Below are 15,553 nucleotides of genomic sequence, written 5' to 3'. Positions count from 1 at the left end.
AAATAGCATCACTAATGTAAAGAATGTTAATGTGTATGTTTAGTCAACCACACCCACACAAGCCATTTGCAGTCTTACTGAAAATCAATAATTATTCATATGTATATTTCCCATATTTCCTACCTTTTGTCTGTTTTTCACACCTTTGGCAGAGCTTATCCATGTCTGTGGTCTTATGTTATCACTGTTTTCAGCTTTTTCTGAGCCTGAAGGACTGTCAGTTGCATTATCTGTTTTCTGAGGACCCACTGTAGGGCTGTCATCAGCATCAACTGTTTTTGGAGGATCCACTGAAGAACTGTCCGTGGTATCAACTGTTTTCGTTTGATCCTCAGAAGGGCTGTCATTAGCATCAACTGTTTTTGGAGGATGTTCCGAAGGACTGTCCGTTGCATTGTCTGTTTTCTGAGGACCCACTGTACGGCTGTCATTAGCATCAACTGTTTTTGGAGGATCCACTGAAGAACTGCCCTTGGTATCAACTGTTTTTAGTTGATCCTCAGAAGTGCTGTCATTAGCATCACCTTTTTTTGGAGGATCCTCTGAAGGACTGTCCGTGGTATCAACTGTTTTCGGTTGATCCTCAGAAGGGCTGTCATTAGCATCAACTGTTTTTAGAGGATCCACTGAAAGACTGTCCGTGGTATCAACTGTTTTCGGTTGATCCTCAGAAGTGCTTTCATTAGTATCAACTGCTTTTGGAGGATCCTCTGAAGAACTTTCCACTGCATTATCTGTTTTCTGAGGACCCACTGTAGGGCTGTCATTAGCATCAGCTGCTTTTGGAGGATCCACTGAAGGACTGTCTGTGGTATCAACTGTTTTCGGTTGGTTCTCAGAAGGCTTATCATTAGCATCAACTGTTTTTGGAGGATCCTCTGAAGGACTTTCCACTGCATTATCTGTTTTCTGAGGACCCACTGTAGGGCTGTCATTAGCATCAGCTGCTATTGGAGGATCCACTGAAGGAATGTCCTTGGTATTAACTTTTTTCGTTTGATCTTCAGAAGGGCTGTCATTAGCATCAACTGTTTTTGGAGGATCCACTGAAGGACTTTCCGTTGCATTATCCGTTTTCTGAGGACCCACAGGAGGGCGGTCATTAGCATCAACTGTGTTTGGAGGATCCACTGAAGGACTGTCTGTGGTATCAACTGTTTTCGTTTGATCCTCAGAAGGGCTGTCATTAGCATCAACTGTTTTTGGAAGATCCTCTGAAGAACTGCCCTTGGTATCAACTGTTTTTAGTTGATCCTCAGAAGTGCTGTCATTAGCATCACCTTTTTTTGGAGGATCCACTGAAAGACTGTCCGTGGTATCAACTGTTTTCGGTTGATCCTCAGAAGTGCTTACATTAGCATCAACTGCTTTTGGAGGATCCACTGAAGGACTGTCCACTGCATTATCGGTTTTCTGAGGACCCACTGTAGGGCTGTCATTAGCATCAACTGCTTTTGGAGGATCCACTGAAGAACTGTCCGTTGCATTATCTGTTTTCTGAGGACCCACTGTAGTGCTGTCATCAGTATCAGCTGCTTTTGAAGGATCCACTGAAGGACTGTCTGTGGTATCAACTGTTTTCGTTTGATCCTCAGAAGGGCTGTCATTAGCATCAACTGTTTTTGGAAGATCCTCTGAAGAACTGCCCTTGGTATCAACTGTTTTTAGTTGATCCTCAGAAGTGCTCTCATTAGCATCACCTTTTTTTGGAGGATCCACTGAAAGACTGTCCGTGGTATCAACTGTTTTCGGTTGATCCTCAGAAGTGCATACATTAGCATCAACTGCTTTTGGAGGATCCACTGAAGGACTGTCCACTGCATTATCGGTTTTCTGAGGACCCACTGTAGGGCTGTCATTAGCATCAACTGCTTTTGGAGGATCCACTGAAGAACTGTCCGTTGCATTATCTGTTTTCTGAGGACCCACTGTAGTGCTGTCATCAGTATCAGCTGCTTTTGGAGGATCCACTGAAGGACTGTCTGTGGTATCAACTGTTTTCGGTTGATCCTCAGAAGGGCTGTCATTGACATCATCTGTTTTTGGAGGATCCTCTGAAAGACTGTCCGTGGTATCAACTGTTTTCGGTTGATCCTCAGAAGAGCTGGCATCGCCTGGTTCCTGATAACTCTGTAAAGTTGTCCTTGAATTAATTAGAACTTCAGTTGAGTTTGACATCATCTCGTTTTAGAAGATGTATTGTACGTGTGTCCTATGGTTCTTGGTGAAGTTTCAACGATGTCATCTGCAAAATAGATTTGCATTATTGCAAATAATGTTTTTTTCCCACAACAAAAACATGATCTAAATCACAGGTTTACCTGACCTGACTAAGAGTTGGATTATTTTATTTTTACCTTTACTTTGTTGACGTTTATTAATCATTTTGGGTCAGCATAGACTAGCACATGATACGTTTTCTTTAGTTTTATCCAAAAATTCTTGTTTGCAGCCAAATTAAGGTGTACTGCTGTTGACAATGGTCCTCTCAGAGGCGTCATGCCCGTTGAAACTGAGGGGGCACGATTCTATAGGAAGACACTATATCAGTTATGAGCTGCATCCTCATAATTTTTTGGAGATTTTCGCCTTTTGATCGGGTACAGGAGCTTAACTTTCATCCATCAGGCGACAGAAGTAACAGCGCTGGATAATGATATAATCAGTGTATTTGTGCGGTCGGGAGCTCAGCTCGCCGAATCGGCTCTCACTAAATCCTTGGTGTTTCGAGTCTGACGTCATCACGCTACCGTTTTTTTGGCAAGTTTAACAATCATAGGTTGTTTAGATGGTTAGAGTAAGAGTGTAGGTTAGTTTAAAGGTTTCGTAACACTTGAAACACCAAGGATTTAGTCAAAACCAACAAGCCACGCCCACGGATCTACCTCGAAACACCAAGGATTTAGTGAGAGCCGAACAGAAACTCCTGCGTCCCCGTAAAAGACTTTCAGACTATGCTAGTATGTGCCAGCATTTAGACAAAGCAGTTGTCACCCACTTTCATTTAGACCCCGCGACCAAATGCTGGTGCGATAACTGGATCCATGAACTGGGTTTTTGAATTAAAAGCTGAGCTGCCCTGACCGATATGTGTTTATGTCACACACTACTGTGAGAACAGACTGCTCCATGTGCTTTCAAATGGCTCTTGCGATATGTCGGTGAAGTCTGCGCAGTCGAACACAACGCTTGCCAGTTGGCCAGCTGGCACAGAGGTAGCATAGTTTAAAGTGAATAACTTGTATGTTACAGTTCAATTTCAGGGTGTAAAGACTGACAATACCCTTAAATCCTCTAAATTAACTATCTATAATATATTAAATAATGTAATATAGATTTGGAAATACATTGAGTGGTATATTAGTTAAACTAATATATACAGTATATTAAATAATACATAAAGAACTGACATTTCTCATATCCTAAAACGTAGATGCACTTAAATGATTATATCATTGTCACAAATCCAGTCCATGACCTTCTGTCAGGTCGCCCTATCTTTATATTGACTTGAACACATCACCCTGAAGTACATTTCCCATGCTCCATTGCACTAATCACAAATTCAATTGAAACCAATCACACACAGCTATCACCAATCACACCCACCATAAGAATCAATCTCAAACAATCATTCAGGGCTGAGTTTTTGTTTATATTATTTAGAGTATCTGGTTTACGGAGCCAGGCCCCTATTATTGTTTGCGGAGTTTGTTCTGGTTTCCAAAGTCTACTTAACATCTTGCCTATTTTCTCGTGTTGTAATCTTATGCCTGTGTATTGAATTACAACTCTTGTCAAGCCCACGGCCGTAGCCAGCTATGAGGTCACCGAGGTCCGGACCTCGGTCATTTTTTTATATTCAAAAATAAAATGTCAAGCTCTCTGAATGATTATTTTGCCATTTAAACCACCCCATATCATATGAGTGTTTGCAATTCATCATGTTGCAGCGAGAAGGTAGCGCAGTGAACGGGGCTTGAGAGCGCGTTGAGTGAGAGCGCGGGTATGCCTCCATTTGTTGCCAGATGCACCTATTATACGTGTTTTTTTACTCGTTTTTCCAATTTATTGTGACACTTTGGGAGTCTTGGGACGTTTATAAAGTGTAAAGTTGAACGTTAGTGTTAGTGATATATTAATCTTATTCACAAAACACAAGCTTTGAACTTATTTCGGATATCTTTTTCTTTCTTTTTGAAATTGCTTGTTTTTCATAGCAATATCTGGCAACATTGTACATTAATAAAAAAAAGCTTACAGACAAACTGTAACTTAATTGCTGACAGGAAGATACCACCATTGGTAAGACAAACGCAGTGATCATCGTTAATATCTGAAAGAAATGATTAACACCAACAAAAACAATAGCATAATACAAATATGTTTGTTACAGAATGAAATAGGCTATGCCATTGCCAAATAACGTTACTGACCAGCAGGATGACGTCTCATGCTCTTTAGTTAACCTTAAGTCATCAAAAAACATAAATTAAAGCAGTGTTTTCAACTGGTGGGTCGCAAAAACGTTTTGAGTGGGTTGCGGAGTGTGCATTCAAAGAAACAACAAACGTAATTCTGTTTTTTTCTGACGCTAGACTTTTATTTTGACAGACGTGCGTGAAAGCGGTTGACTATCAAAAACGCTTTTTCCTCATTCAGTATTTACGGTCAAATGAGATGTTGTCAAGTTTTATATCGGTGTCATTATTCTAACGTTTTTATAACTTGTTATAAAATAAAAATTCACTCACCTAAAAAAAAACGAACTTTCCAGTCCTGTCAGTCATAGGCTACTGTGCTCGTTGCGCGCAAATTTACCATGGTAACAGACCTTAACCCTCAAAATGCTACTTTATTTTCACTGTGTTTTTGTAATGTATTTCTAAATGACTGTGGTCTCGTCACACATACCAACTACAAAAACTATTTTGGAACTGCTACCTTACCTAAGGTTACTTATACGGTACCTCATATTCATACAGTGTATCTATCTATCTATCTATCTACTTATATATATATATATATATAAATGACTGAACTTAAATATACGAGCTTGATAAAAATGACCACTCTAGAAGAAATTTTCAGATGGCACACATATATATATATACACACACACACGTCTGTGAAATGTAAAACATTATTTTGAATAAAAAAACTTTCGCAATCATCAACATGTCTGTCTATTTTGAAGTTTAGGAGTGCATTTGTGGGTGTTATTATAGCACAATTCTTAACACCTTACTTTGGACCTCACTAATTTTCAAACCCTGGTTACGGCCTTGATGATAGCATGTGGGGTCTGTCCACAATTCACCACATAGAAATACTGTAGTAGTATAATATTTACTAAACAGCTCACATAATGTGACAAGACACAGGTAACAAAATAATAAAAAAAATATATCTAATAGACAGTACACATATGAAAAAAAACAATATATGTTAAAAGAGAACCGCGGATTCTTTATTTTATGCATGTGCCATATATACAAGTTATAAAGCTGCGATAAAAGATTGCGTAAGGTAATGGGATAGCTATATGATATATTAAATCAGTAAAATATGTATAATAAATAAATATGAGTATAAGTGAGTCGTTTAGTATCGCACATATTTATTGCACAGTGGGGAGAAAATTTAACTGTTCTGTTCTTGTCCTATGTTTGGCTGTTTTGGTGCTAAGGGCTCTGTAGCGATAACCAGACGGCAGCAGTTCAAAGAGATAGTGTGCTGGGTGTGAGGGGTCCAGCGAGATCTTACGAGCCATTTTACTCGCTCCCTCTGGATGAGTAAAGTTCTTGCAGTGATAACGGTAGTAGTCTACCAGTGATTCGCTCAGAAGTCCGAAATATCCGCTGTAGTATTCGGAGTTTGTATATGTCCCGAGCATGTTTACTGAAATTGAGAGAGAATAGGCTACGTCGCCTCTAAATGCAACACGTTTTAAATGACTTCCTTGATCAACACAAAATTACAACGAATTTAAGAATATATTTTGTGCACAAGATCATAGTAAAAGAATGGACATCCTTTGTCATGGCAGAGAGTTAGACAGTAAACAGAACAGTTTAGCCATAGCAGCAGAGATCATTCAGGAATGGGATAAACCGAGATGACTGTAGAAATTACGTTTTATTTTGAATTATGAATGACATAGAAATTCACAATGCTGATGATTGCCCCCACGTTAATTCTGCCATCGTTATATTGGTAGTACACCGACTGCAGTAAAAAATCGGAAATTTAGCCCTTTGGTACATAAACACAATAAAACGGCTGGCTGGCAGACCAAATCAGTCCCGACTGCCTAGTCACCGGGATTTTCCACTCCAGTCCGTGCACGCTGTTATCAAGTCATACACGTTTAAATACATCATATATGTAACAATACGGACAATGTATATAAACACAAGCAATTATAAGATAGTATAGAGAAGAGGCCATTATAATTTCTTAGTATAACACACATTTTAGACCGCCATTAGTCGCCATGTTTGCTCCCTGAATCTTAGTGCAGAGCAATACGTGATTGGCTGAATTCCAACGTGGCCTATTGTACAATAGTGATGTGTCATGCGCAAAAGATGCGGCTCTGAGAGCCGATGCTTTGCAGTGAATCAGAAGAGCCGGCTCGCATCGAGTGAGAGCCGGCTCCCAGTTTTTTTCCTTTCGCGGCTTACTTCAAGGCAGAACTTTGTTTTGATTGGTCAGCAATCGCATCGCGGCCAATCAGATGTGAGGATATGGGATCATACCATTATGTAAAAACAGAGAGGGGGGTGAAGTGAAGCGGCACTCCACTGCAAGTTAACGAGTCGTAACAACTTTAATAACGACACTGTCTGTCAGATAGCGGTGAGGAGAGTGTCTGAGTTGGCGTATTTGAAACTATGAGTGACACCCGAAAGAGAAGCAGCATCTGGCTCCAGTTTAAAGACGATGGAAACAACAAAGCAGAGTGCATTCACTGCAAGATGAAAATTACTTTAAGAGCAGGTTCCACCACAAACCTGCATAGACATGTGAGAACTGTCCATCCTACAGTGCAGTTAGAGGAGAGAGGGCAAGCTAGCACACCATCTACAGATCCTGGTTTGTCTCATCCCCAAAAAACAGCAACTGCAGCAGCATCTACTGGCTTCCACACACATGCAGGTATAACCTCTCTTACTGCAGCTCAAAGCAAAATAAGCCAGTTTATACCCAAAGTGATGACCCCATCCAAACAGCACAGCATTGATGAAGAGCTGGCTAAAATGATAGCTACTGATTTCCAACCCTTTTCAATTGTGGAGGACAGAGGTTTTAAAAGTTTTGTCAAAACTTTAAATCCCACATACATTCTACCCAGTAGAAAAACATTCTAGTTCTGTTCTGTGAATTTACTTGCTGTTTTGTTGTTAATTTGTACAATACAATGTTTGATTAAAATATTAAACAAAAGAATGGTTTTGTAACAAAATAACTGCATAAAAAAACTGCACATGAAAGGGTTTTCAACACACAAACCATTAATTTTTGCAAAGTTATGGTAAAATAAAGGCCTACAAAAAATCCTAAATTAAGAGCCTTTCAGGAGTCGAAAGAGCCGGCTCTTCTTTGGGAGCTGAGCCAAAAGAGCCGGCTCTCTGAAAAGAGCCGAACTTCCCATCACTTTTGTACAACAAAAGCGGAAGTTAACAGATTGGCTTCCGTAGATAGTGGGCGGAGTCCACCTATTTGTGGATTGTGCGCACGATTTGACGTTAGAAATGATGCAAAATCCACAAATGCACAGAGAGCAATCCACAAATGTGTGCACTGATCCACAAATGCGTGCAGCGATTTACAAATGCACAGAGAGCGATCCACAAATGTGTGCACTGATCCACAAATGTGAAGAAAGCGATCTACAAATAAATATCATTAAATTACATTTGTGAATAATTTTTATTCGCAAATCTCATTGTATTTATTTGTGAATTTCATTTATTTTTGTGGAACGTCTGACATGTATTTATGGTTCGCTTTTTGTGCATATGTGGATTTAATTTTTTTTTTTAAATGCTCTATATTTATTTGCGAATCGTAGTTTATTTATACAGAATAATGAAACAAATCTGACCCCATACCAAGACGGGCATTATAATACTAAAAAATAATTCAATCAGAGACGTGTTGGGAGCATAGTGGCGGCTGTGTCCCGTGTGCGCGTGCATTGCCTGAATACACTGATTGAATATCGTCTTTTGAGAGCACACGATTACTTGATGCTTTAAAATGGTTTGTTTATGTTAATTGGCATGACTTCAAATAATGTGACTATTCCGTTTACTGATGCGCGATCACTAAAGCAGCTCGAACTAGCAAATGCTTTCAGTGCGAGTAAGTCCAATCCTTCCAGTGACTCCAGCCTCCTGCGTTGATTGGACGGACTCGTGAGTGACTCCCAACAATTCCTACGCGCGGTGGTCGGGCATGCATCACTCTAGGCAGTGACGGCCCTACCTAATAAGCGATATAGCCAGTTGCATGGGGCCTCCGTGCGTGAAAATGTAATATGCTTGCTCGTTGTGTCAATCACCATGTGCGTTAGCTTTAAACTGTGCAAAGATTAAAAATGAAAAGGCAGCACTATCACTCTGGTGCAAAGAAGAGGAAGAAGAGGAAAGAAGATGAGGAAAAAAAAGGATCAAGAAAACATTATTAATAAGTGTTCAACTAAAAAGTAATCAATTTTAACAAGACACTGTAAATAAAACATTGTTGAAAATAAGCTGTGTGTACTTGTGAAGGTTCTGTACAAGGACTATCCGCTCAGTAAACATACTAAATGGAGTTTTATTTTTAAATAAATATGCTTAATGTGTTCTGTGAGGGTTAGTGTGGAAGGGGACAGAATAATTTGAACAATGTGTGTGTGTCGTGTGTTTGTCTCTGTGCGTGCGTGTGTGTGCGTGCCTGTGTTTTGCACCTTATGGGCACTTTTGAAGTATTTTCTAAAGAATAAACCTAGAGCTGGTGAAAATGCAGGTCAGTTAAATAACTTTCTTATAGATCTCACTTAACTGAAATACAACTAAAATAGCCTTTTTATATTAACAATACTACATGTACAAAGCTTTATTAGTAAAACATATAAAAAATATTAAAATTAACACAAAATACTAAATTATCATAATGAGCGATCAAATTTACTTCTGTTTTTCCATCTATTTTGTGCAGCAGCTGCCTCCTCCTCACATGACCGTCTTGCCCTGTCTCAGCCTACATTGGCCTTGCTTTCGGCTTATCTGTTGACTCCACCACATCCTCCAGTGTCCTTAGAATTTTTATTTAAAAGATCAATTCACTAATTCACAAATACAGTAAAACTGACTGTAGTGTATGTTATTACTTTTGATGTTCTGCTTGTAACCTCTTTCTTTTGAATAAACTGATTGCACACTTTAAGCTTTCTAAGTTATGTTGTGTGTATTTACAAATCAGAACTTACATTTATGCATTTGGCTAATACGTTTTTCCAAAGCGACTTAAATTAATTGCATTGTACTTTACATTCTGTGTATGTGAAATCCCTGGGATCAAACCCATGATCTCGGCGTTGCTAGAACCATGCTCTGACCACTGAAATACAGGAAAGCTGTAAAGGGATAATATTGTGTTGTTAATTTGACATTGTCAGATTGTCAGTGTGATATGATCTGTGTAAGGTTAGTATGTTGTGTACATTAGATGATGGAGGGCCTCATTTTGTAATGAGTTTATTGCCCCCAAAATGTTAGGGCCGACCCTGACTCTAGGCAACAGACTAGTTCCATGTTTCTACAGCTCTCTCTTAATCCTTGGCTGCATCAGAGCCAAATAGCGCATTTAAAAAATAAATTATTTTATCGGCAAATTAGCTTTTAAAATGACCGATGTCGATAATCGGTCGACCCCTGGTTTTATGCATGTGGGTGTGTATAACTGTGCGTTCAAACCGCTGCCGTCGAGAGCGCCAAAGTAGCCGGAAGTCATTAATTTTCAATGTGAGCCGATGGCGAGCAGCGACGTGGAGCAGCGCGGCGCATCTTGGCCGTTGAGGGCGTCAAGGAGAGTTGAAATCAGGTTAACTATATGGCAATGAGCTATAACGCAGTTCGGTGGCTACCAATATGAACGTAGAAGTCTGCCGCTTTAGAGGATTCCAGAGAATGCAGCCCTGTAAACTGTGATTCCGACCACATGCACAAGATCAACAAGCTTGTTTGCTTTGCGGCCCCTATAAAAGCAAGATACGATTTGGATCTACGTTAGTATGGAAGCATATGTGGTGCAAAATTCAATTCGCAATGTAATATACAAAATGGCAATGCAGTATGTAAATTGACAATGCATTTGTGTATCTAAATATACATTTCAAATAACGTATGTGCAACAATAGGTGCAAAATGAAAATAAAAATTAAATTATATCAATTACATTTGTAAGTTCCTACACTAGTTCTAATGTTATTTAAATTGATATTTTTAACGCTATTTAAGTTGCAAAATGAAAATGAAAATGCATTCCCCCGATTGATTATATGTTTAAGATAGTCAAGCAAAACTGTAGCAAAAAGAAAATTCTAATGTCATTTTCCCTTAATGCATTAACATTCACAGGTTGAACATTTGGGATTGCATTTTAATTTACACACAGCGCGTTGAGTGGTGCAAAATTCAATGTGGACTTGAAAATGCATTTCGAGCTGACCACGCCCCCTCCCCGGTACAGCGTCATTGCATGAAGGCGGAGCCAGCATCGCTATTTGCTAGTTAGGTGTGTTGTTTTTTGGTGTTGAAAACACGTTCCACTGCAGAATTAAAACGTTAAATCGCTTGCACAAACACGTTTTCATCATAAACATGTTCAGTATTTGTTGTCTTTTTTTTCTGAATGATTATGTTAAGATATTGACTGTTTTTGTGGTGCAATATTTCCTTAACTTCAGGAATCGAGTTATTCAGCGGATCTGTCACAGCCTAAACTGCAGCATCCGGATGAATTAGAAACCAAGGTTAATTTTCGTAAGGGCAGATCTCCACTTTGGCAATGTTTATGTGTATTTGTGCATAATCTCTCCCCTTACACTTTCTCCAGCACGAAAGAAGCACAGTACAGAGGTGTATTTCACGTGGATGTATCGCGTTTGTGATTGTACTGTACAGTTACTGAACAGTGGTCTCACAAAGCGACCATTTCTGAACAATTGTATGAAGATATTGTGACAAAAAAGACAGTAATCAAAATACTGAATGTGTTCATGATGAGAAAGTCAAGTGATTATGAGACATTCAACAGGCGAGCTCACCGCTTGAAAAGGCAGAAATTCTAGAAATGTATGGGATTCCTTTTGTGCCAATAAAAACGAACGCGAAAAATAATAATAATAATAAACAACACGAAAGAAGAAATACACTTTGAAAACGAAAATAATGAACTCCAATTGCAAACTTTTAATATACTTTCAAACAAACTGCATTCATCATCAAATGTTTTCTAAATATTCTTTTCGAAAATCATAGTTTATGAATACGATGCCCGAGATTTCGTTTGCGCTTCATTATTTTTCGTTTACACTGCAAAAAGTTACGTTCGAACTTGTGGCACAAATCTCTCGCGTGGGCGGGAGTTAACAGTGCTTTACTCTCATTGGCCAGTCAGATTTTGATCGACAGGTCCGTGACCTGGAAGTGGAAGAAGTCTCAGTGGCGGCGCGCAACTTTAGAAAGCGATCTGGAGGTGGACGGTGAAGTTACTTGTGATTAGTTACCTTTGTTATTAAACGGTTTTTTGCTACAGTTTGGATTGAAATGTACGGATCCCGGCTAGTCTTTTTGCATAACCTTACATTTTTAGAAACATCTACTATTCATCTACATTCTTAACAAGTAGTGCTGTTATTTTCCTCAAATGCGGTCAATTATGTAAATGAATAAAAGGAACCAGTTTTTAAATACATTGTACAGAATACTGTCTATTAACTCTGTCTTTCTGTCTCTCTGTTTACCCTTATGTGTTAAAACTGTTGAGCGCAGATGGTTCATTCCTTATCATATGGTATGGACTGATTTGATTTAATTCAATATTACTTTGACTTAAGTCTACCTTATAGAGAGATCCTTTATATTTTAAGTGTCAAACACAGGATAACTATTTGTCAAAAGACACTCAAAAAAATCCTGTGTAGAAATGGACTATTTGCATTTATTGACACAAAAACAGCACAATTAGGGATATCCAGCAATACTTTCGACGTGGAGATGCTGACCCACTTGCTGGAGAGAGGACCTTCATCTATGGCAAAAGCAGTCTCCAAATTTAGGGATATATGACAGAAGCCATTCACCTGATGTTTTATATGTCCCAAAATAATCTGAAAAGTTTTCTGTATAACAGGAATACAGACCCTCATGTCATTTAATTTCTGTTGAACGAAAAATATATATTTTGAGAAATGTGTGGCCTTGCTTTACAAGGCCTACATAGTCCTCACTTCAGATGAGCTCACAAAAATAGTTAACTGACAACTAGTTAATGTTTTATAACTACCTTATTTAATCATGAATTACAGAAGGAATGTGTGTTAAAAAAGCATTTATTAACAAATTAAGTAACTGTTACTATATGTCAGAATAATAAGATGTATAAATGTGCATTCAAAGAGTTTATTAATCATTTACTTACACTTTCTAAATGATCTCACGAACCACTGACAACTCCTAACTAACTGGTTTGTAAGTAATGTAATCCTTAATTTAGAAATGATGAATTCATCCTTAATAAAGTATGAAAATTTGATTATTAAGCATATTCTATACATGCTTATAAATCAAGAACAAAGCATTTATAGCCTTTTTTTATAAACTGCTTACTAATGTCTATTAATGTGGGGCCAATGCTTTATAAATGATTAATTAACTATGTACTGATGCTTAACTAATGATTCATAGCGTGCAGTTATTATAAAATGTTACCGGATTTTTTATAAAAAACAAGTGAATCCCAACACCCCAATGCTTCAGACGTTTAATCTTTTCTTTAATTTTCCTTTAGTGTTCTAAATAAATCATGTTGGCAATAAAAAACGCCTTTGATGTGGCTTTACACACACACACACACACACACACACACACACACACACACACACACACACATCTAATTACAAATCTACAAATATATCTGCAATTGTTTTCCCTTCCTAAAAATATAAACCTGACACTTCACCCGGATTACAAATTCTTGCCAAGTTCAAACCACAAATATAATAAAACATATATTCAAAATATTGTACCAGCGTGTGATTCATTATATGCATATGAAAATACAAGACAGACATGTGATGGCAGAATTCTCAATGTTCATTCATTCATTAACATAACTCTGACATGTTTTAAAGTATCCCAATTTAAATACTGCCATTATTTCCCAAAGATGAATATAAATGAATGGACATCACCTGTTGAACTTGGTAGTAGAAGTAGAAGAGCCTCATGAAATAATATATACTGAATGTGCTATATCTTAGTAAGACTATTTATTATTTGTACTGTATTACAGCAGCAGCGAACAGAGAGGCAGCTGCCATGCAAACAGTTTAAATTTCCATAGTCATTTTCGGGTCACATGACTTTCAGGAAATCAAAACTCATGGCTTGAGGAACCCTCAAGTGCATTTAAAGTGATAGTTCACCCAAAAATAAAAGTTCTGTCATCATTTACTCACCCTCTAGTTATTTCAAACCTGAATAACTTTATTTCTTACACTGAACACAAAAGAAGTCATTTTGAAGAATGTTGTTAACTGGTCCCTATTCACGTGCATGCTTTTGGATCCATACAATAGAAGTGAATGGGGTGCCAGTACTGTTCGGTTACTAACTTGCTTCAAATTATCTTCTTTTGTGTACTGTGGAATATAGAACGTCATAAAGGTTTGAAATGACCAATGGTTGAGTAAATGATGAAAGAATTTTCATTTTTAGGTGAACTATCACTTAATAGTATTTAATTCATTCTTTGATTTTGCCAGATCAGTAGCCCACCACTCACACCACTCACTCAGTTAGTAAAAGAGTATAGCTTATCTAAAAGTTATTTTTTTATTTTATCTTTTACTCAGCCTAATGTTATAAAAAACTCACATGAATGTGTTTGGTTCATCTGACAAATTTGAAGAATCTTCCACCTTTTGAACCTTGCTTTGTGCCCAGGAGCATTTTTATGTTTGACTATAAATGGGCCCTGCCCAAACTGCAGCACTGCTCATGGAAATGCCTAAAGTAGTCAAACCTGTTCATTAGAAGGGAGTGGCCCAATACTTTTGTCCACATAGTGTATGTGTCATCAGTTAATATCCTCTTACCTGTCCTCAGGTTGTGTAGTCTGTTTATGTCCTAGTTTATTTTCATACTTTATGGCTTTTCATCGTTACCTGACAAAAAGTTTTTTTTTTCTCTGTGCTTACATTGTCATTATATAAAAAAACGACACATACAGCCCCAGACTCGAACCTCATTTATAAAATGATTGTTTACACAGATTTGAGTAGGTATGCAAATCCACATCAACGTTCATATTTATGAAACAGTCTTTGCTGCCAAAAAGTGTTTAGTGCCACGTCAGGGTCTAAGCAGATTTATGCAATATTGCTTGTCTGAGTGCTGCAAGTTTTTGAAAATATAAGCCATTCTTGCCACTTGTACAGAATTTTGACATTGAAATCTTTTTTATGTCCAATACATTGATTGAAAGTGTATAGGATAGGGATGCACCGACAAGATATTTTGGGCAGATACCGATGCGATTTTTATAAACAACTATCAGTCGATTTCCGATACTGATACCGATACTGGTTTATAGTTTTTCTACATTCAATTAATTTTACTGACCATGAATTGGATCCATTTTTACATTTAAAGAGTGTAATGTGCCTGAATTTAAGTTAAGATAAAAATACAATCAGACAACATGACAATCTTGAAACGGGATTTTTGCTATGCAACATTTATTTTATTAAAAACATTAGCTCAAATGATATAAAGTCTGTTCTGTTGCTATTTACAGTAAAAAACATTGTATATTCAGACATCCAAATCATTGCCTCCATGCAGTTAATGAACAAACTAGGGACCTATGAAATCAATTAATTTTTTTTTCTAAATTCCGTGTTATTTTTTCCCAAATTCCATTAATTTTTTCTGGATTTTGTGTTTTCTTGTTTCCCTGGTTAATGTTAATATGAAACAGAATCTTACATCTTATGTTTTTTTCTTTTGCTATTTACATTTAATTACCAGTTTTGAACATTTTAGTAGCAGTTCCCTTTCTGTCGGTCTGGGGTACGTCCTTGAGAACCTATCACTTCGACTTGTTTAGAAAGGCCAATGAAATTGGCGAGTGAAATTACCTTCTGAGTTATCCACACATAGCTCTAATTGGACCTAGTGCCACCGGACGTTGTTACTTCCCCACTCGGGCAGTTCCGTCTGATGTATCCTCATGATTGGTTCCCAACTTGGTAACCCATGACCTTCCCTGGGTG

General features: G+C 37.8%; 1 protein-coding gene across 4 annotated transcripts in view; it reads right to left on the bottom strand.

Annotated features, from left to right (window-relative positions):
- LOC130418362 (interferon-induced very large GTPase 1-like) overlaps positions 1 to 14,241 on the bottom strand; it is a 29,823-nt gene extending 15,582 nt beyond the window's left edge. For 2 of the 4 annotated variants that reach the window (XR_008906317.1, XM_056744465.1), the window contains exons 1-2: positions 13,469 to 13,599; positions 124 to 2,245 (exon numbers count right to left, since the gene is read on the bottom strand). Coding sequence is in view for 3 of the 4 variants with exons in the window: in XM_056744465.1 (XP_056600443.1) it covers positions 124 to 2,181 (2,058 nt within the window). In the remaining variant the exon portion in view is untranslated. Of the gene's footprint in view, positions 1 to 123; positions 2,246 to 4,436; positions 4,787 to 13,468; positions 13,600 to 14,153 lie in introns of those variants that run through there. The other 2 variants (XM_056744466.1, XM_056744467.1) reach the window with 2 other exon arrangements.
- Between the last annotated feature and the right edge of the window lie 1,312 nt (positions 14,242 to 15,553).

This window comes from Triplophysa dalaica, chromosome 3, assembly GCF_015846415.1.
Source record: "Triplophysa dalaica isolate WHDGS20190420 chromosome 3, ASM1584641v1, whole genome shotgun sequence".
In the NCBI taxonomy this organism is placed as follows: Eukaryota; Metazoa; Chordata; class Actinopteri; order Cypriniformes; family Nemacheilidae; genus Triplophysa; species Triplophysa dalaica.
This window is presented reverse-complemented; position numbering and strand designations above follow the sequence as displayed.